We start from the raw sequence: 22,454 nt of genomic DNA on the forward strand, positions 1-22,454 counted from the left end.
GTCCGCTGCCTCAGGAGTCCTATGAGCCAAAAGAACCCGATAGGACTCCTTCTTCAGCTTGACGGCATCCCTCACCGCCGGTGTCCACCAACGGGTTCTAGGATTACCGCCACGACAGGCACCAACTACCTTGCGGCCACAGCTACAATCAGCTGCCTCGACAATAGAGGTGCGGAACATGGTCCACTCGGACTCAATGTCCAGCACCTCCCTCGTGACATGTTCAAAGTTCTTCCGGAGGTGGGAATTGAAACTCTCTCTGACAGGAGACTCTGCCAGACGTTCCCAGCAAACCCTCACAATGCGTTTGGGCCTGCCAGGTCTGTCCGGCATCCTCCCCCACCATCGCAGCCAACTCACCACCAGGTGGTGATCGGTTGAAAGCTCCGCCCCTCTCTTCACCCGAGTGTCCAAAACATGAGGCCGCAAATCCGATGACACAACTACAAAGTCGATCATGGAACTGCGGCCTAGGGTGTCCTGGTGCCAAGTGCACATATGGACACCCTTATGTTCGAACATGGTGTTCATTGTGGACAATCTGTGATGGGCACAAAAGTCCAATAACAGAACACCACTCGGGTTCAGATCCGGGCGGCCATTCTTCCCAATCACGCCTCTCCAGGTTTCACTGTCGCTGCCAACATGAGCATTGAAGTCCCCCAGTAGAACGAGGGAATCACCCGGGGGAGCACTCTCAAGTACTCCCTCGAGCGAATCCAAAAAGGGTGGGTACTCTGAGCTGCGGTTTGGCGCGTAAGCGCAAACCACAGTCAGGACCCGTCCCCCCACCCGAAGGCGGAGGGAAACTACCCTCTCGTCCACCGGGTTGAACTCCAACGTGCAGGCTCTGAGCCGGGGGGCAACAAGAATTGCCACCCCAGCCCGTCGCCTCTCATTGCCGGCAACGCCAGAGTGGAAGAGAGTCCAGCCCCTCTCGAGAGAACTGGTTCCAGAGCCCTTGCTGTGCGTCGAAGTGAGTCCGACTATATCTAGCCGGAACTTCTCAACCTCGCGCACTAGCTCAGGCTCCTTCCCCCCCAGCGAGGTGACGTTCCACATCCCAAGAGCTAGCTTCTGTAGCCGAGGATCGGACCGCCAAGTGCCCTGCCGCCGGCTGCCGCCCAGCTCACAATGCACCCGACCTCTATGGCCCCTGCTATGGGTGGTGAGCCCATTGGAGGGGGGACCCACGTTGCCTCTTCGGGCTGTGCCCGGCCGGGCCCCATGGGGACAGGCCCGGCCACCAGGCGCTCGCCATCATGCCCCACCTCCGGGCCTGGCTCCAGAGGGCGGCCCCGGTGACCCGCGTCCGGGCGAGGGAAATTTGGGTCCTTTATTTTTATTCGTCATGGAGGTCTTCGAGCTGCTCTTTGTCTGATCCCTCACCTAGGACCAGTTTGTCTTGGGAGACCCTACCAGGGGGCATAAAGCCCCCGGACAACATAGCTCCTAGGATCATTGGGACACGCAAACTCCTCTACCACGGTAAGGTGGCAGCTCAGAGAGGAGCCCGCAGGAGATGATAATTTAAAATTATTTAGCACTGATGGTCCTAAAATTACAATGTTTCTATTGTCCCATTGACGAGTCTACCATTACCTCTTCAAAATGAGAGATTATTTTGGAGAGCATTTTCCGTAATACATACATTCGTATATGCGTTTATAGAACCCAGTTGGAGCTGGGACGCAGAGTCTTTAATCTCCTTTTTAATTAACTCAATTTTCTTAGAAAACAATTATATAAAGTCGTCAGCCAAGAGGGTGGAGCTACTATGAGAAGACCCGTGTAGGGTTAGTCATGCTACTGTGCAAACAAATATTTAGGATTATTTTTATGAGGCGGTTGAGATTAGACTAATGATTAGTTTTAGCTGAGGTAATATTGTGTTTATAAGTTATTAAACTATCGCTCCGTGCCAGAGAAAATACCTCCAGTTTAGTCGCACACCATTTGCGTTCCTGCTTTTTGCATGATTGTTTAAAAGCGCTGGTTTCTTCCGTGAACCAATGGGTACGCCTCTTACGGGCCTTTTTAAGTTTTAACTGTGCTACAGTACATTTGCAATGGCGTTGCGCAAGGCGTCATTAAAGTCGTTGTTGAGGCTATCGATGGAGCCGACAAAATTTGGGAACGGTGCCATCAGCGAGGGAAGCATGCCAGAGAGAGTGGTAGTTGTAACAGCATTCATGTTACTGCTCCTAAAGCATTGGTTATTAACACAACGTTGACAGTAGGTCAGATACCTTGTTATTCCTGCTTTGTCTACGGCAGACCTGGGCAAATTAAGGCCCGGGGGCCGCATGGGGCCCGTTAAGCTTTTCAATCTGGCCCGCCGGACATTCCCAAATAATTTTTTTAGATCTTTAAGATGGAAGCTAGCTGCCATTATGATGTGCAGTGATGTTTTCAAATTACCGTAAGTCTTGACCTAAACAAAGTATTTAAAGGGGAACATTATCACAATTTCAGAAGGGTTAAAACCATTAAAAATCATTTCCCAGTGCCTTATTTTATTTTTCGAAGTTTTTTTCAAAATTTTACCAATCACGCAATATCCCTAAAAAAAGCTTCAAAGTGCCTGATTTTAACCATCGTTATATACACCCGTCCATTTTCCTGTGACGTCACACAGTGATGCCAATACAAACAAACATGGCGGAAAGAACAGCAAGGTATAGCGACATTAGCTCGGATTCAGATTCGGATTTCAGCGGCTTAAGCGATTCAACAGATTACGCATGCATTGAAACGGATGGTTGTAGTGTGGAGGCAGGTAGCGAAAACGAAATTGAAGAAGAAACTGAAGCTATTGAGCCATATCGGTTTGAACCGTATGCAAGCGAAACCGACGAAAATGACACGACAGTCAGCGACACGGGAGAAAGCGAGGACGAATTCGGCGATCGCCTTCTAACCAACGATTGGTATGTGTTTGTTTGGCATTAAAGGAAACTAACAACTATGAACTAGGTTTACAGCATATGAAATACATTTGGCAACAAATTTCAGGCGTGCTAAGAACATATATTTTTCCACGATTTCAGCACTCAGGTTAACCATACCTAAATAGACACAAAATACTGCATTACACAGGACTACCCGAATGTACTCGAATGATAGAAAAAAATTAATGTTTTTAAGCTAAATTATTGGTAAACACAGTTTATGTATAATAATTTACGTAAAACCGCGAGTAATGAATAACGTTTTCATCAATTAATATATTCTGTAGACATACCCTCATCCGCTCTCTTTTCCTGAAAGCTGATCTGTCCAGTTTTGGAGTTGATGTCAGCATCTGCTTTGAGTGTCGCAGGATATCCACACATTCTTGCCATCTCTGTCGTAGCATAGCTTTCGTCGGTAAAGTGTGCGGAACAAACGACTGACCATTTCGTCGGCTTTCCCCACAGCCTCGTATTTTGAACAAATTTTGTCCAATTTCTTGCCACTTCCGCATCTTTGGGCCACTGGTGCAACTTGAATCCGCCCCTGTTCGTGTTGTTACACCCTCCGACAACACACCGACGAAAGTAAGAAAATGGCGGATTGCTTCCCGATGTGACGTCACGTTCTGACGTCATCTCTCCGAGAGCGAATAATAGAAAGGCGTTTAATTCACCAAAATTCAACCATTTAGAGTTCGGAAATCGGTTAAAAAAATATATGGTCTTTTTTCTGCAACATCAAGGTATATATTGACGCTTACATAGGTCTGGTGATAATGTTCCTCTTTAAATGGTTGGAATCTGCGCTTTTGCATGTTATACTAGTTACTATGGTAATGTAAGTCACAGCAGCTCAGACGAGACACCAAGCAGTGTAGGTGTGGAGCGTTTCCACAGAGTATTTCCAGAGCGGCAAGCCTGAAATGCGGGTGCCAGGGACAGACTCTGAAGGAGATTTTTTAAACAAAGTTCTGCAAGACAAGTGATATAATATCACATTGTAGGTGTTTTTTTTTTTTTTTTACCTTTGCGTTCATATTTCACCATGTTTGTTGCATTTGTGTTGTGTTTCGCTTGATTGTAAATAATATCGATCGAGAAGAGATGTACGAAGTAAAAGAAGAGCAACGCTCATATGTTGTCAATATTCAGTGTTTTATCGTTCATAGTTAATCATCCCACATTCTTTATTTTCATGTACTTTCTAGGTGTCTCATTCAGTAAAACATTTTAAATTGCATTTCGTTTTTTAGGGCGATCTGTCATAACGATTTTAGCATTCAATCAGACATTATTGTGAGGTTTTGTATTAGTGTTCCTAAAAATAGGACCTCAACACACATATATTGTACAGCATATTAACACAGTTTGTGTGTGTGTGTGTGTGTGTGTGTGTGTGTGTGTGTGTGTGTGTGTGTGTGTGTGTGTGCGTGCGTGCGTGCGTGCGTGCGTGCGTGCGTGCGTGCGTGCGTGCGTGCGTGCGTGCGTGCGTGCGTGCGTGCGTGTGTGCGTGCGCATGCTCTTGTATTGCTACCCTTGAGACATCAACAAGGAAAATAATATAATAATAACAAGTGTGTGTAAAAAAAAAAAAAAGGAAATGCGCCTCCTTTGGCCAAAATTATTTAAAAAAAAATAAATAAATATGTATATAGAGACATACTGTAATAACTTGAAGTAAATAATGAAGATTACAAACCAATTACAAACAAAAAATTCAACCAAAAAATTCACTAAAAGCTTACCTTTTTTTATATTTGCATACTATGTGTATATTATTAATGTTGTAAATACAACTCTTTATATATCTAGAAAGGGTGGTTCGGAGGTCTCAAGAAGGTAACTAATGCAAAAATGTGTGTGTGTGTGTGTGTGTGTGTGTGTGTGTGTGTGTGTGTGTGTGTGTGTGTGTGTGTGTGTGTGTGTGTGTGTGTGTGTGTGTGCGTGCGTGCGTGCGTGCGTGTGTGCGTGCGCATGCTCTTGTATTGCTACCCTTGAGACATCAACAAGGAAAATAATATAATAATAACAAGTGTGTGTAAAAAAAAAAAAAAGGAAATGCGCCTCCTTTGGCCAAAATTATTTAAAAAAAAATAAATAAATATGTATATAGAGACATACTGTAATAACTTGAAGTAAATAATGAAGATTACAAACCAATTACAAACAAAAAATTCAACCAAAAAATTCACTAAAAGCTTACCTTTTTTTATATTTGCATACTATGTGTATATTATTAATGTTGTAAATACAACTCTTTATATATCTAGAAAGGGTGGTTCGGAGGTCTCAAGAAGGTAACTAATGCAAAAACGTGTGTGTGTGTGTGTGTGTGTGTGTGTGTGTGTGTGTGTGTGTGTGTGTGTGTGTGTGTGCGTGTGTGTGCGTGCGCGTGTTCTTGTATTGCTACCCTTCTTGAGACATCAACAAGGAAAAGTACCTTCCATAAGTTAGGACATAAATCATGGTCCCAATAATGAAAACCATTGCATCTAATAGAGAATGTCTAATGTGCACCCCTGGTGGTGAAATCTATCAAAATTAGGGTGGTCCCAAAAAGGAGGGATTTTTCAAATTGACTGTGCATCGGTTTTAAAAGTGCTCCCCCTCTGGTCAACATATGAAATAACAAGTGTGTGTAAAAATTTGAGGTTCTCCCCCTCTAGCCAACATATGTAATAACAAGTGTGTGTAAAAAAAAAAAAATGTTGGCCAAAATTATAAAAATTAAAAAAAAGTATATTGAGACATACTGTAATAACTTGAAGTAAGTAATGAAGATTAAAAACCAATTTCAAACAAAAAATTCAACCAAAACATTTACTAAAAGCTTAACCTTTTTTATATTTGCATACTATGTGTATATTATCAATGTTGTAAATACAAATCTTTATATATCTAGAAAGGGTGGTTCGGAGGTCTCAAGAAGGTAACTAATGCAAAAATGTGTGTGTGTGTGTGTGTGTGTGTGTGTGTGTGTGTGTGTGTGTGTGTGTGTGTGTGTGTGTGTGTGTGTGTGTGTGTGTGTGTGTGTGTGTGTGCGTCTGTGTGCGTGCGTGCGCGTGTTCTTGTATTGCCACCCTTTTTGAGACATCAACAAGGAAAAGTACCTTCCATATGAGGACCGGTGAACAAGTTAGGACCAAAATCATGGTCCCAATAATGAAAACCATTGCATCTAATAGAGAATGTCTAATGTGCACCCCTGGTGGTGAAATCTATCAAAATTAGGGTGGTCCCAAAAAGGAGGGATTTTTTAAATTGACTGTGCATCGGTTGTAAAAGTGCTCCCCCTCTGGTCAACATATGAAATAACAAGTGTGTGTAAAAATTTGAGGTGCTCCCCCTCTAGCCAACATATGTAGTAACAAGTGTGTGTAAAAAAAAATAAAAAGGAAATGCGCCCCATTTGGCCAAAAAATTTTTTTTTTAAATAAATAAATATGTATACAGAGACATACTGTAATAACTTGAAGTAAATAATGAAGATTAAAAACGAATTACAAAAAAAAAATTCAACCAAAATATTTACTAAAAGCTTACCTTTTTTATATTTGCATACTATGTGTTATTATTATTATTATTATTAATGTTGTAAATACAAACCTTTATATATGTGTGTGTGTGTGTGTGTGTGTGTGTGTGTGTGTGTGTGCTTGTGTGTGTGTGTGTGTGTGTGTGTGTGTGTGTGTGTGTGTGTGTGTGTGTGTGTGTGTGTGTGTGTGTGTGTGTGTGTGTGTGTGTGTGTGTGCGCGCATGCATATATATATATATATATATATATATATATATATATATATATATATATATATATATATATATATATATATGTATATATATATATGTATGTGTGTGTGTATGTATGTACGTATGTATGTGTCCTGGGCATGATGTTAAAGTGCATCCAGCAGTGGAGGCTCCTCTATGGGGTCTTGGGGCACTAGGAAGTTAACCCCTTTACTACTGTTACCCCAGATGGCCCTTTGCAAAGGCCTAGTACCTGACTGCCCCCTAGCCAGGGATACGGTGAAGACCTCAAAGGCGGAGCAGGCGGAAGACGGTAGATTTAAGAACTACCACAACGGCTGCCATGGCGGAAGAAGGCTGCAGCAGAAAAGGGTCCCCAGTCGTCTTGGACTCCATACCACTGGACCCTGGCCCGTTTCTATCAAGGATCGTGTGGTGACTGTCTGTGCACCAGTCTCCCCATGTAAAACAAAGTCACGCACAGGCATCCTCCATAAAGGGATACACCCCTACCAGGAAAATCGTCATACTCGTCCGAGTGACCGCCGATGATATATATACATAGATAGATATACCGGTCCCCAGACACATTTTTTTTCTCTAAATGTGGCCCCACGAGTCATTTTAATTGCCCAGGCCTGGTCTACAAGAAGCAAACATAAGTTTTGATTAGACAGTTGACGTGCGTGTTTGAGTGTCGCTCAGAGACAAATTCCACTGGTGAAAGTGACGCTGATTGACCAAAATATGTGGGAAAGTTACCGGCATTGGACAAAGTAGCTGAATTTGCGTGAATTTGCGCGATCATGACAAAGCAAAATCCTGAAGGAACTAATGACACAAACATTGACGCTTTGCTAAAATAACTTGCAGTCTCAGTTATGTGGACGCGATGTCTCTCAACTTTTGACTGATTCCCTGAAGTTTGGTCATTAACTGTAATAATCATCAATCTTGTCACTCGAATGTATACAATATATGGGTTTCACTTTATTGAAGAAATAAAACATTTTTTAATTATTAAAATCTTTTTAGATGTAGCCTACCTGTCAAGAAGGAGAATCTAAACCAGGGGCGTCACTAGCTTTTAAGGACAGGGGGGGCTTAGCCCCCAGGAGACGCACAGGATGTGAGCGAACGTAGCGCACGAGCACAAAACCTCACAATTGGCTAACAAAGACTTAGAAATTATTAATTGTTATTATTATTATTTCAGTCAGTTTATTTTCAATCTGTGTTCAGTACAACAACAAACATGGGTTTGCACAGTGATATTTTGTTTACAGCATCAACAAGAAACAATTACTTGCATGATCCTTCAAGATACACTGAAACACAATGAAAGTCATGGCATGAGCCTCTGTTATGATCCGCTGCCCGGATCATATTTTTGTTTTTGTTTTCAAGTCACTTGTGTTTTTCAGCACCTCTTGAGTTTGTTTCTGTTGCCATGACGGCAGATTAGAGTCACCTGCCTCTGGTTAAGTGTCCCGGACGCGCACCTGTTGCCCGGGCACTAATCAGAGGGCTATTTAGTTTACGCGCTGGCCTCATTCGGTCTGTTGGTTTTGTTTGCTCCTACGCAACAAGTTACGCTCCTAGTTTCGCTCATAGTTTACATTTTTGATATTAGCATCTTTGCTACCCTCTTGTTTTCCGTGCCATGGTGCACCGCGCAGCATTTTGTTCTGCAATCAGAATAAATCATTTATTCTCACCTGCAAGCCGCTTCCTGACATCCCTCTGCATCTTGAAAAGACGACCTCCGGCATCACAATGCTACGCAACCGTAACAGCCTCTGTTATTACTTCACAACATAGAGGCTAATGCCACCACTTTCGCTCACAATACAATAATTGTTTGTTCCCAAATATTTTGCAGTTGCACAGATTATATTTTGGGCACATATGTGACTAAAATGGTTGTAAATTCAAGCCCTGGAAATATTACTTAATTACTTGAATTAAAGTAATATCTGGATCGGGATAATGTGGCTTGTATATAATATATTTATATATATATATATATATATATATATATATTATGGCAAGTCGTTAAGGAAATTAAATATATATGGAAGTCTGAATAGAAATGAGAAACGTTTATATATACTGTAAATAAGAAAGACTTAGAGTCCGTCTGCTGATCTGAAAAAGAGCCAAAGCTGTCAAAGAGCTGAGGGACCATCTTCAAATTTCAATGCTGAAACAAATAATGCAAACAATAAAATGTAACTTCCAGGGCTTGAGATTAACGTAGTCCCGTCGTCCCGGGGACGGTAAAATAAATGCACGGGACGAAATTAAATGCTCTCCGGGATGATGGCTTTTAACCATTTTTTTTCTTTTTATGTATTTATTCATTTTACATTTTATATTAAATGTCTTGGTTTTTCCTCCCTCTGAAAATCCTATGAAATGTTTAACAAGCCATCCTATAACAATACAACAGCTATTAATGTAACAATACAATAAAACAAATATATTTAATGATGGTTTTTTCATTATTTTAACAATAGGCTAATGTATATTACTTTATATGGATTCTACAAGAAACACAAAACTTAAAAACTAAATTATTTACAATTGCAGACACAAGGTTTTGTGCAGCTTCACTCATTGTAAAGGAAGACGGAAGTCCACGCAGGAGAAAAATGACTACAAAGATGGTGTCTGGGTTTTTCTTATATATATATATATATATATATATATATATATATATATATATATATATATATATATATATATATATATATATATAAATACATATTAAGTCTTTCATATATATATATATATATATATATATGAAAGACTTAAAGATATACGAGATAGGCTCCAGCTCCCCCCGCGACCCCAAAGGGAATAAGCGGTAGAAAATGGATGGATGGATAGAGGATGTTGTGGATCATGTTGACTATTGGTCCTCCTAATTGTCAATCATTCTGGTGATGTTACGTAAGGACATATATATATATATATATATATATATATATATATATATATATATAAAATAAAACAAATGGCTTTTTGATAAGCCATTTTTTATTTATTTATTTATTACAATGCCAAAATAGGCCTAACAACGCCAATGGTTGTAATTCTGTAGCACTTTGAGATTTGGAATCAAATGTAAAGTAGATTACAAATATAATATATTATATAAATAAATGTTATATATATATATATATATATATATATATATATATATATATATATATATATATATATATATATATATGTCCTTACGTAACATCACCAGAATGATTGGCAATTAGGAGGACCAATAGTCAACATGATCCACCCAGAAATAAATAAAACAAGTGGCTTATCGATAAGCCATTCAAAAAAAAAAATTTTTTAATATTTATTTATTTATATTTATTTAATGAGCTCAGCTCCTGTTCTCCTCCATGTGTAAAGTGAGAAACACAGCTGATGCTTCAGAAGGAAGTAACCCCAAAGATAGCAAATGGTAAAAAAGAGTGCACATTTAACTTTATAAATAACCAGGACCTTCATGATGCATTTCAGGCTAGCTACCTAACTAAGTAGCAGCATTGTTTTAGAGTGGGAATGTAACTTTTTGTCAAACACAGACCTGGTGTAAAGTGGAGCTAATACATTTTACTACAAGCAGTGATGAATACTTACTTTCTTGAAAAAGTTTCTTATGTCCATTTTGCATCTGTTCACGTTCTTGTTCTGCAGTGCTGTGTGCTAATGTGCTTCATACACCTGCAGGACCGCAAGCAAGGTCGCAGAGAAAATGCGGACTGGATTTTGAGTGATGTAGGCATTTTCTATATGAACAAGTGGAATGGATTCGATACTGACGCACTAAAGGGGCTCTCTACCTTAAGCTATGAAGTGAGGGGAAACTGAGTGAATAATGACAGGTTATATTATTATTTATTTAAACCCATATTCGGGCCACTTTATAATGAATGTGTCGACATGTATTTGTAAAAAAAAAAAAATTTTTTTTTTTTTAACACCAAATTATTTAGGGGGGCTTAAGAATATTTTAGGGGGGCTTGAGCCCCCCTAAAATAGGCCTAGCAACGCCAATGATCTAAACGTATCTAAATAATAGATGACGGAAATACGACCACATCACACCGGTTCTCAAATCCCTTTACTGGCTTCCTGTTTCACTCAGGATTGAATACAAAGTCTCCCTACTAACTCACTAGTGCCTCCATGGAAATGCCCCCCTCTACCTCAAAGAACTGCTCACCCCCAAATCCTCCACACGACACCTCCGCTCCGGACAGGCTAACCTTCTCCAACCTCCGAGGACAAAGCTCCGAACTATGGGATATCGTGCTTTCTGCTCCGCCGCTCCCAGTGTGTGGAACGCTCTCCCTGACCACCTGAGGGCACTACAGACTGTGGATGCTTTTAAAAAAGGCTTAAAAACCCTTCTTTTTTAAAAAAAGCTTTTTGTTAAATATATGTGTGCTAGTTCCAGGGATTACGCTTTTCTAGTTTTTATTTTATTTTTACTATTTATTTTACTTGTTGGGGGCAGCTATTTGTGGTTCTAGCGTTGTTGTTTTTTAAATGCACTGTAGCACTTTGAGGTTGTTTGTTGAATGTAAAGTGCTTTTACAAATAAAATCTATCATTATTATTATTATTATGTACAACACTGCTCAAAGCTCATTTTCCAGAGTTCCACTTTAGATAATGTCTTTAATAATGCTCAGAGAACCTGGTTGAGAGTCTTAGCAGCTGATACTGTTTTAATTATCAAAGTAGTTAAAATCCCTCAGGGAACAGTACCAACTTATTGGAACTAGTGTTGTCCCCATACCATTATTGTGGTATTGGTACCAAAATGTATATCGATACTTTGATACTTTTCAAAATAAAAGCGACCGCAAACAATGTCATTATTGGCTTTATTTTAACAGAAAATCTTGTGATTATGTTTCTTTTTGCACTCAATTTTAGAACACTGACATAAAGCTGCATTAAATAAGATAGGGAACATACTGGACAACTTTTATTTTAGTTTTTAGTAAGCAAACTACGGCTCCTAATTTAGCTGCTGACGTACGCAGTAACATTGTGTCAATTCCCATTCTATTATTTTGTCAAAATTATGAGGGATAAGTGTGACAGGATGTACATTTAGTCACCAGTAGAATACAATGATTGTGAGTAGCAGAGTATGCTCTTGAGTTGTATTACTATCTATTTTGATATTTGCCATCTATCCATCCATCCATCCATCTTCTTCCGCTTATCCGAGGTCGGGTCGCGGGGGCAGCAGCCTAAGCAGGGAAGCCCAGACTTCCCTCTCCCCAGCCACTTCGTCCAGCTCTTCCCGGGGGATCCCGAGGCGTTCCCAGGCCAGCCGGGAGACATAGTCTTCCCAACGTGTCCTGGGTCTTCCCCGTGGCCTCCTACCGGTCGGACGTGCCCTAACACCTCCTTAGGGAGGCGTTCGGGTGGCATCCTGAGCACCACCTCATCTGGCTCCCCTCGATGTGGAGGAGCAGTGGCTTTACTTTGAGCTCCCCCCGGATGACAGAGCTTCTCACCCTATCTCTAAGGGAGAGCCCCGCCACCCGGCGGAGGAAACTCATTTCAGACGCTTGTACCCGTGATCTTGTCCTTTCGGTCATAACCCAAAGCTCATGACCATAGGTGAGGATGGGAACGTAGATCGACCGGTAAATTGAGAGCTTTGCCTTCCGGCTCAGCTCCTTCTTCACCAGAACGGATCGATACAGCGTCCGCATTACTGAAGACGCTGCACCGATCCGCCTGTCGATCTCACGATCCACTCTTCCCTCCTTCGTGAATAAGACTCCGAGGTACTTGAACTCCTCCACTTAGGGCAGGGTATATTTGCAATCTTAAAAAATGTGTATTGTTAATGGCAGCAGTAAATCACAGTAATTTGTATTACATGGAGCTAATGTTATTGTAATGCCAGCATTAATTAGAGCCATTGCAGTACCGTAGAGCGCCAGCAGGGAGCGCGCTGTGCTGGGAGCTATACTAGGGGACACCTGACTTCTTCCTTGCATTCATTCCAGACATGAGCAGAACGAAGTTGTGTCCGTGTATGTCTTCTCAAACATCTCCCTTCTCAGGTACAAGTGTCTTTATATACATCTTTTTACCCCTGAGCGTATTTTTATAGTGTTTAAACATGTTTGAAAGGGTATGTTTTGATGTAATGTGTATTTTCAGTCGACGAGGCTTTATACATGATCAAGCTAATGCTAAAGCTAATTGCACTGCCGATGTCGAAGCTGATGCTAACTGCATCATTAGTGTGAAATATATAGAAAGGAACCGTGCGTAGATAATGATTAACCTGTGTATATTTCTGCTGAAATGTGTATTTACAGTGTAGTCTAGGGATGTCCCGATTCAGGTTTTTGCACTTCCGATCCGATACCGATATTGTTTTTGCACTTCCTCCGATACCGATACTGGCCAATCTGAGCATGTATTAAAGTTTAACGTTATTTAGCCTACTTAGTTGTCAGAATCATGTTGAAAAGGGTTTTGGTACTCTTGATAACAACTAGCCAGCTGAATTAGGGGAGTTTGAATAATACACAATGGTTGGTAACAAGAAACTGACCTGTTTATTCAAGGATAAACACAAAATAGACAATATTATACATGACAAACAGAAATGGCATCATTGAAACTAGGGCTGGGCGATATGGCCTTTTTTTAATATTGCGATATTTTAAGGCCATATTGCGATATACGATATATATCTCGATATTTTGCCTTAGCCTTGAATGAACACTTGATGCATATAATCACAGCAGTATGATGATTCTATGTGTTTTGATTGATTGATTGAGACTTTTATTAGTAGGTTGCACAGTGAAGTACATATTCCGTACAATTGACCACTAAATGGTAACACCCGAATAAGTTTTTCAACTTGTTTAAGTCGGGGTCCACTTAAATTGATTCATGATACAGATATATACTATCAGATATATACTATCATCATAATACAGTCATCACACAAGATAATCACATTGAATTATTTATAATCCGGGGTGTGGAGGGGGGCGCCTGATGTAAGTGTCAAAAAGACAGCCAAAAGAGTTTTATATGAGAAAAAATCTAAAGTTAAAATATAGGGTAGAAATGCACCCATTTGCAGGAAATGTAGTCTTGATTTTCAAAATGTTCTTTCAAGGCTTGCATGTCTACATTAAAACATTCTTCTTCATACTGCATTAATATATGCTACTTTTAAACTTTCATGCAGAGAAGGAAATCACAACTAAAAAAATCACTAATTTTTTCATACGGTGTTGATGTGGAAATTTTTGCCTCGGCATTTTGATGGTGTGGACGTGTGGCACCGAATGGAGATAAGCGTCTCGACAGACGTTAATATTTGAACAATGATGACGAAAACTGTTTTCTCTGTCGTGTCCGTGTGTCGAAAATTGTTATGCGCTTATTTTTTTATTTGATTTTGTGCGTGGCATAGATTTGCCGTGCGCAGAGGACGTTTGAGCAGGCGCGCACCTTAGCGGCTGCGCTTGCATCACAGCTAACGTTAGCCATGCTGCTACCTCTCTGCTGGGAGAGGACGTATACGTATGTGACGTGTGACGTGTGTAAGAAGTTGCGCTTGCTGTCTGTGAGAAGGAGACAGAAGAAGGAGTGGGAAGAGCCTGTAGTGCAATGCCAGCAGCTAAAAGCAACTGCGTGAGAATCCACAGACCTGTGGATGTGTTGAAGGTGTGCTGGAAAATGCGGAACGGAAATGAGCAGCAAAAAAGTGGAATGCATTATTTAAATCTGTGCGTTGGAAAACACGGACCGGAGTTTTTTTTTTAAACTGGATCTGGATCGGCATTTTCCCATGCCTTGCCGATACGCATTTTTTGGCAAATTTCGGCGGCCGATCCGATCCAAATATCGGATCGGGACATCCCTAGCGTGAAATATATAGAAAGGAACTGTGCGTAGATAATGATTAACTTGTGTATATTTTTGCTGAAATGTGTATTTATTACAGTTTCTGGGACTAGTTCAGTGTAGTCTGTTTAGTATTAAGAAAGGATAAGTGACTTTTGAGGTTCCGCAGCCTCCGAAGCAGAACCTGGAGGTTCTGTAACAGCTTCTTCCCTCAGGCCGTAAGACTCTTGAACGCATCATAATTAAATTATCCCCTCAACTCCCCCCAAAATGGATTACCGGTAACCTCGCTGGAATAAAAAAGACAATATAACATACGTCCATAAACGTGGACGCATGTGGGAAAAAGTGCAATATATTTATCTGCACAGTAATCTATTTATTTATTTATATATATTTATATATATTTATTTATTTTATATATATATGTATATATTATTTATATATATTTATGTATTTTATATCTATATTTATATATTATTTATATATATGTATGTATTTTATACATATATATTTATATATTATTTATATATATTTATTTATTTATATATGCACCTTATTGTTTTTTTATCCTGCACTACCATGAGCTTATGTAACGAAATTGTGTTCTTATCTGCTTCGTAGTAAAAGAGTGCGGTGACTAGACTGGCCTGCCTGTAGTCCAGACCTGTCTCCCATTGAAAATGTGTGGCACATTATAAAGCGTAAAATACGACAACTTAAGCTGTACATCAAGCAAGAATGGGAAAGAATTCCAACTGAAAAGCTTCAAAAATTGGTCTCCTCAGTTCCCAAACGTTTACTGAGTGTTGTTAAAAGGAAAGGCCATGTAACACAGTGGTAAAAATGCCCCTGTGCCAACATTTTTGCAACATGTTACTGCCATTAAATTCTAAGTTAATGATTATTTGCCAAAAAAAAAAAAAGTTTTTCAGTTTGAACATTAAGTGTCTTGTGTTTGCAGTCTATTCAATTGAATATAGGTTGAAAAGGATTTGCAAATCATTGTATTCTGTTTTTATTTATGAATTACACAACGTGTCAACTTCACTGGTTTTTGGTTTTGTAAAACAAAATGCAAGAAATGACTAATAATTGTCATGTCATTGCATTCTCAGGACATTGACTCCATCGCAATTGGACGGTTTGGATTCATCAAGTCAAGAAAAAGAAAATATTACAGTTTAGAAGTGATATATTTATTAAAAATACTCAATACTTTACATTGGGATATACTTTGTCCAAACATCACATAAAGTAGGGTCACAGAGGAATAAGACACCTTTTTGACGTAAAAAAAAGATGACATCTTTGGTAAAGTCAAGTGAACAATAGGTTATTGACAATTTCATGTGGAAAGGTAAAAGAAACAACAAATAGCAACGGCGATAAAAGATGAGAAGGATTAAAGTCACATTTTCTTCCAACAGTCACCTCAAGTTGCGAGCTTAACGTTTTTGGTGTATTTCTAAAAACATCCTCGCTTCAAAAGAGCGGATTTGCAATAGAATAAATAGAAAATGACTTGGCAAAGTTAAGAAGACCTTAAAAGGGTGTCTCTTGATGATTCCAGTGAAGTGATGATTTATAGAAAGGAATATATGCCGACGGACATAATTATGTTAGATAAGCACAATGTGGAATCGACATTATTGCTAATCATTTAAATATCACAGTATTCAGTGCTATTTGTGAACAGAGAATAAATTAGGTAATAAAACTTTATATACATAACACTGTACAAGCACATCATATCCCCAGCCTGATGTGTTTCCCAAACGTTGCAAAGAACATAAATTAAACTAATGGCAACCACAAGACCTCACCACCATGTTTCGATACTTCTTGAGGATGACGTTGGAGCTGTCGTCGAAGTAAAGCACTGAAATAGCATTGAGTTTGGTGGGAGCGCAGCACGGCTTTGGCACGTTTTCAGGAAACATTAAATGGACCTAAAACCAGCAGAAAGCGAGGTGAGAATGTTGTGGCTTAGACATGAATCACCACCGTGGAGAACAGGAGGATGACAATGACATGTCGAATGTGAAGCGAGAACTCACCAGGGTTTGGACAATGGCGTGATTTGTTGCGTTCATGTGCGCGTTGAGTGGAAATGAGCATTCGCCGTCACAGTAAAAAGCGGCGTAGCCTTCAGGCGCTATGATCCAGTCCTGCGTGGGGAGAGTATTTTCATTTATGACTTGATTATGTGCGACGTTATTTATATTTTGCTTAAATAGATTTGTCCTACCTGCCAGCCCAGATCACGGAAGCTGACATAAAGCTCATGCTTCTTGCAGGCTTGCTTTTGCTCACTTGTGTTATGATCTGAAATACAAACGGGGCGAATAAGACATTATTGGAATAACATGAATATAACTCCGAGCCGTAACGTTAGCGTTAACACAACACAAGGGCCAGTTATTAAACACTCACGTCAAAATGTATTTAAAGCTGTAATTTTCTGGTCAAATTACAGCACATTGTTGCTTTAAAAACATCAAGTGCATAAAAATGTCAAGACTGCAAATGCGGGCACTGCACCCTGTGGCATTTTTATCACTGGCAACAAATTTGTACCTGCAAAACTGCAAGATTAGCAGTCACGTCGAGTATTGATTGAGCCATAATGTTTTTACAGCCTGCGGGGAGGTCTTGAGCATGCAAGGGACCTGCAGCGCCATGATAACTGATACGTACGTTAGCAAATATGCGGTCGAATACAGAATGACAATGTTAGTACTTCTGATTCTGATTCTGATTAACTTTATTCATGGTTATTTTCCACACCACCAAAGAGACAGTGGGGATTAGCAAGAACACCTCAGTCAACAAACAACAACAAAGGAGAACAAAAGTGTTTGTAAACAAACACATTTTATTCAAGAGGAGACTGTGGGCAGCCAGAAAACGGGCCACTGCAACAAAGTGAAAACTGTACAGCAGTGGCCCCCAAACTACGGCCCGTGGGCCGGATCCGGCCAAAATCTAGCCCGCGGGAAGTCACAAGTAAAAAAGAAAACAATTTGTTTATTTGTATTTTTTTTTTTTAATCTGTCTTTACACGGGGGGTCGCTGGAGCCTTTCTCAGTGCATTCGGGCGGAAGGCGGGGTACACCCTGGACAAGTCGCCACCTCATCACAGGGTCAACACAGATAGACAGACAACATTCACACTCACATTCACACACTAGGGCCAATTTAGTGTTGCCAATCAACCTATCCCCAGGTGCATGTCTTTGGAGTTGGGAGGAAACCGGAGTACCCGGAGGGAACCCACGCAGTCACGGGGAGAACATGCAAACTCCACACAGAAAGATCCCGAGCGCAGGATCGAACCCAGGACCTTCGTATTGTGAGGCAGACGCACTAACCCCTCTTCCACCGTGCTGCCCGCCAAGATAGCATGTTAGCATCAATTACCGTATTTTCCGCACTATAAGGCGCACCGGATTATAAGGCGCACCTTCAATGAATGGCCTATATGAAAGGCCTATTTTAAAACTTTGGGCAGCACGGTGGAAGAGGGGTTAGTGCGTCTGCCTCACAATACGAAGGTGCTGAGTAGTCTGGGGTTCAATCCCAGGCTCGGGATCTTTCTGTGTGGAGTTTGCATGTTCTCCCCGTGACTGCGTGGGTTCCCTCCGGGTACTCCGGCTTCCTCCCAACTCCAAATACATGCACCTGGGGATAAGTTGATTGGCAACACTAAATTGGCCCTAGTGTGTGAATGTTGTCTGTCTATCAGTGTTGGCCCTGCGATGAGGTGGCGACTTGTCCAGTACCCCGCCTTCCGCCCGATTGTAGCTGAGATAGGCTCCAGCGACCCCGAAGGGAATAAGCGGTAGAAAATGGATGGATGGATGGATGTTCATATATAAGGCGCATAGAATAGACGCTACAGTAGAGGCTGGGGTTACGTTATGCATCCATTAGATGGAGCTGCACTAAAGGGAATGTCAACAAAACAAATAGTGATTGTTCTGACACTTCTACTTGCTGCTCTCCGTTCAACAACTCACTGTTGGAGTTTGTCCTCCAACTGTAGCCATCTCGCTTTGTTCCCTCGGAAACTCTGTTTAGTCTTCTTTACTTGGCACAGGTCATCATGTTGCATACATGCCAACCCTCCCGAATTTTCCGGGAGACTCCCGAAATTCAGCGCCTCTCCCGATAACCTCCCAGGACAAATTTTCTCCCGAAAATCTCCCGATTTTTCAGCCAAAGCTGGAGGACACGCCCCCTCCAGCTCCATGCGGACCTGAGTGAGGATAGCCTTTTTTCACGTCCGTTTTCCCACGATATAAACAGCGTGCCTGCCCAATCACGTTATTCCATACGAGGCGTCCGGCATACCGCCGATGAGCATGGTGCAGCTGGAGAAGATCTTCTCGGCGTCCGTGTTGGCGCACACGTTGCCAAAGCCGACGCTGCTCAGGTTGCTGAGGGTGAAGTAGGGGGCGGCGATGTACGAGCTGCGCACCGACGGGCCGCCGGCCGTGTTGTTGACGTAGGGCAGTGGTCCCCAAACACGCGGCCCGATAGGTACCGGGCAGCACAAGAAATCTTTTTTTTTTTTTATTAAATCAACATAAAAAACACAATATATATATATTATCTATCATTATAGATCAATACAGTCTGCAGGGATACAGTCCATAAGCACACATGATTGTATTTCTTTATGAAAAAAGAGATAAATTGTATTATTATGTTTATCTTACCTACAAATAAGTACATTTATTAATTTAAAAAAAACAAACTAAATACATTTTTACTATATGTTGCTAAAAACATCAAAATTAATTGTATTTTTATTTGTATTTTTTCTGACTCCTTATTACATCCAGCCATAGAATTATACATTAAAATAAACATTTGAAATAATTAATTTTAAATGATCATAATAATTCATTTAAAATGACCATATTTAATTATTAAAATAATTACTTGTTTATCAACAACTTCAGCATTTTATTCATTACATTTTGAAGCTCTCAGAAGCCAAGTTATGTTATATTCCTTAAGATTTACTTATGCAAGTTTGAAGTATCAATTATCTAAACACAGTTTTGTTTGCATATTTTCAGGATGTAGATATATATATATACACACACATATAAGTGTATATGAAATACTTGACTTGGTGAACTTTAGCTGTAAATATACTCCTCCCCTCTTAACCACGCCCCCCGCCCCCAACCACGCCCCACCTGCCCCCCCACCTCCCGAAATCGGAGGTCTCAAGGTTGGCAAGTATGTCATGTTGCGTCCTCCACTTCCGCACCATTGATTCGTTAATGTTAAATTCTCTTGCTGCTGCTCTATTCCCGTGTTCTACTGCGTGACTGATCGCCTTGAGTTTAAACTCTGCGTCTTAAGCGTGTCTCTTAATAGGAGCCATTTTTGGGTCTTTACATAAAGTTTCGCAACTACGGTAAGCAGCCGCCAACTTCATTTTCCCCCGTAGAAGAAGAAGCGCTTCTTCTTCTACGGTAAGCAGCCGTAGAAGGGGGAAAATTAAGTCGGCGTAGTTACCGTAGTTGCGAGACCTGTTGTGGCTCAATATTGGTCCATATATAAGGCGCACCGGATTATAAGGCGCACTTGTCAGCTTTTGAGGAAATTGGAGGTTTTTAGGTGCGCCTTATAGTGCGGAAAATACGGTAACTTGCAGTCATGCACTGACTAAATATGCCTGATTAGCACTCCATACATGTCAATAACATCAACAAAGCTCACCTTTGTGCATTCATGCACAGCATGAAACTTTTGGTGGACAAAATGAGACAAAGAAGGAGTGGAAGATTTTACATGTAAACAAACTGTTGCGTCACAATCCACACTACGGTGAGTTCAAGAACCGCTGAAATTAGTAGGACAAAACGATGTTCACCAAATACTCTCATCAGTGTACACACAAACATATTAAACAGTGGGCTTTCTAACAATTGGGAAGGTTTGTGCCATGTTTGTCCTCAGACGAAAAACATACTAAAACCAAAAAATTATTTTCCCCCATCTTTTTCCATTTTCACTCCTTTCTTAAAAATGCTCCAGGGCTGCGGGTTGCTGACCCCCGCCCCAAGAGTATTATATTGTCAATGGCGTACGGTAATAGTATAATAAATAAATACAATAATATAACTATAGTCTCTTGTTGTAGCTGCTTTTGCCAATAGAAAAGAATCAGAAGTATTACTTGAGTGACTGTACCTCCATTATTCGCTGCCCGAGACGATTCCTGCTGGTGCGTGGATTTATTGCGGTTGTGGTTCTTCCTTTTCCCACCAGCGGCTCTGACCGAGCGAAGCAACACCCCGCTGGCCTTGAAGAAAGCAACCAGGAAAGGCTGCTGGGACTGAGGCCCATTGCGTCCCACAATTCCGGCAGATTTCATGTTGATACTGCGCCCTTTAAAACATAACAATTATGATTAAATATAGAGGACAATAAAGGGCTATAGTGGCCTAAGAACACCACACGTTGCTCTCTTTTCTCTCTCACTATATATAGACAGTGTTTGCACACACTTGCTACTATATTAGGTGCACTAAAAGGATGTGATGACACTTTCTGTTGAGTCATTTTCAGTGGATAGTAAATCTATACTGCTATAAATGTACTCGTGTAGTTTCAAAACAATACTTTCCCACAAGAAAACACGTTCCCATGCTGTCAAGCACATTTTATTCAAGCAGAAACCTAAAAATGCAGCCGAGTTGGTCACATTATAACACCTCGGTTCATCAACATAGGGACGGATGTATAATTTTCTTAAAAGAGGACCTATGATGAATTCCGTTTTTTCGGACTTTTAAATGGTGTTACAATGTTGGATACTCGCGTTAAACAATTCCAAAGTGTCAAATCATAAGGTTCAAAGTAAGAAACCTCTCTTAAACAAAAAAAATACTCTGTCTGAACAAAATAATGTGCACCTATGCACTTTGGCGTGAACTTGCATGCAGTTTTGAATACCTGTGTCCGTGGGGTTTTGCAGTCTCGCTACGTTGTGATGTCACAGCAAGGTAGAGATGCGCGGTTTGCGGGCACAACCGCGGATTATCCGCGGATCGGGCGGATGAAATTAAAAAAAATTAGATTTTATCCGCGGGTCGGGTCGGGTCGGGCGGTTGAAATAAAAAATAATTAGATTTTAAATAGATTCAGGCGGGTGGCAGTTAAACAAATTCGGAAATATATATACATAGTTAAATGTTGTTACCCACATCCGAAAAACGAGCAGGCACCTGCTGCATATGCCACAACAGAAGAAAAAAAAAAGAAAAGAGATGGACACTTTTACGGAGCGGAGAAGGGACGCCTCGCCGGGGTCCGGGACCGAGGCCCCTTCCCCCGAGAGGGCCCCACCGGGAGCCGTAGCTGAGGTGATCCGCGAGAAGGGCCCGACGCACGTCCAGGGTCACCACCGCGCCCACCGCACCGACACCCCGCCTCGTCCGCCTTCGCCGCGGCCGGCGTCACGCGCAGCAGGTAAGCAGCTTACCTGCCCGCCACCCCCGTGGCCGGGGGCTCGTAACAGGGGTCACTCCGCGCGCTCCGCCCGCGCAGCTTACCTGCCCGCCACCCCCGTTGCCGGGGGCGCGTAACAGGGGTCACTCCGCGCGCAGTGCGCTCACGAAAGGGGTGGGGCTCACCCTGGTTGATATAGACAGCAGGACGCCGGAACCCGCTAAGGAGTGTTTAACAACCCACCTGCCGAATCAACAAGCTCTGAAAATGGATGGCGCTGGAGCGTCGGGCCCATACCCGGCCGTCGCCGGCAGCGAGACGCGCTTGGAGGTGCGCTCAGCGCGGCTCCCATATGAT

At 41.4% G+C, this 22,454-nt stretch overlaps 1 protein-coding gene and 1 long non-coding RNA gene across 2 annotated transcripts in view; one reads left to right on the plus strand and one right to left on the minus strand.

Moving 5' to 3' along the window:
• The window catches only part of LOC133604504 (uncharacterized), a 145,383-nt gene that overhangs the window by 42,159 nt on the left and 80,770 nt on the right, over window positions 1-22,454 (plus strand). The window lies entirely within an intron of this gene.
• Window positions 15,805-22,454, minus strand: part of bmp5 (bone morphogenetic protein 5) — a 48,115-nt gene continuing 41,465 nt past the window's right edge. Inside the window, exons 4-7 of the mRNA XM_061957068.1 lie at window positions 20,838-21,035; window positions 16,873-16,949; window positions 16,682-16,792; window positions 15,805-16,573 (exon numbers count right to left, since the gene is read on the minus strand). Coding sequence (XP_061813052.1) covers window positions 16,424-16,573; window positions 16,682-16,792; window positions 16,873-16,949; window positions 20,838-21,035 — 536 coding nt within the window. The 3' untranslated portion in view covers window positions 15,805-16,423. The remainder of the gene's footprint in view (window positions 16,574-16,681; window positions 16,793-16,872; window positions 16,950-20,837; window positions 21,036-22,454) is intronic.

Source organism: Nerophis lumbriciformis, linkage group LG02 (assembly GCF_033978685.3).
Source record: "Nerophis lumbriciformis linkage group LG02, RoL_Nlum_v2.1, whole genome shotgun sequence".
In the NCBI taxonomy this organism is placed as follows: domain Eukaryota; kingdom Metazoa; phylum Chordata; class Actinopteri; order Syngnathiformes; family Syngnathidae; genus Nerophis; species Nerophis lumbriciformis.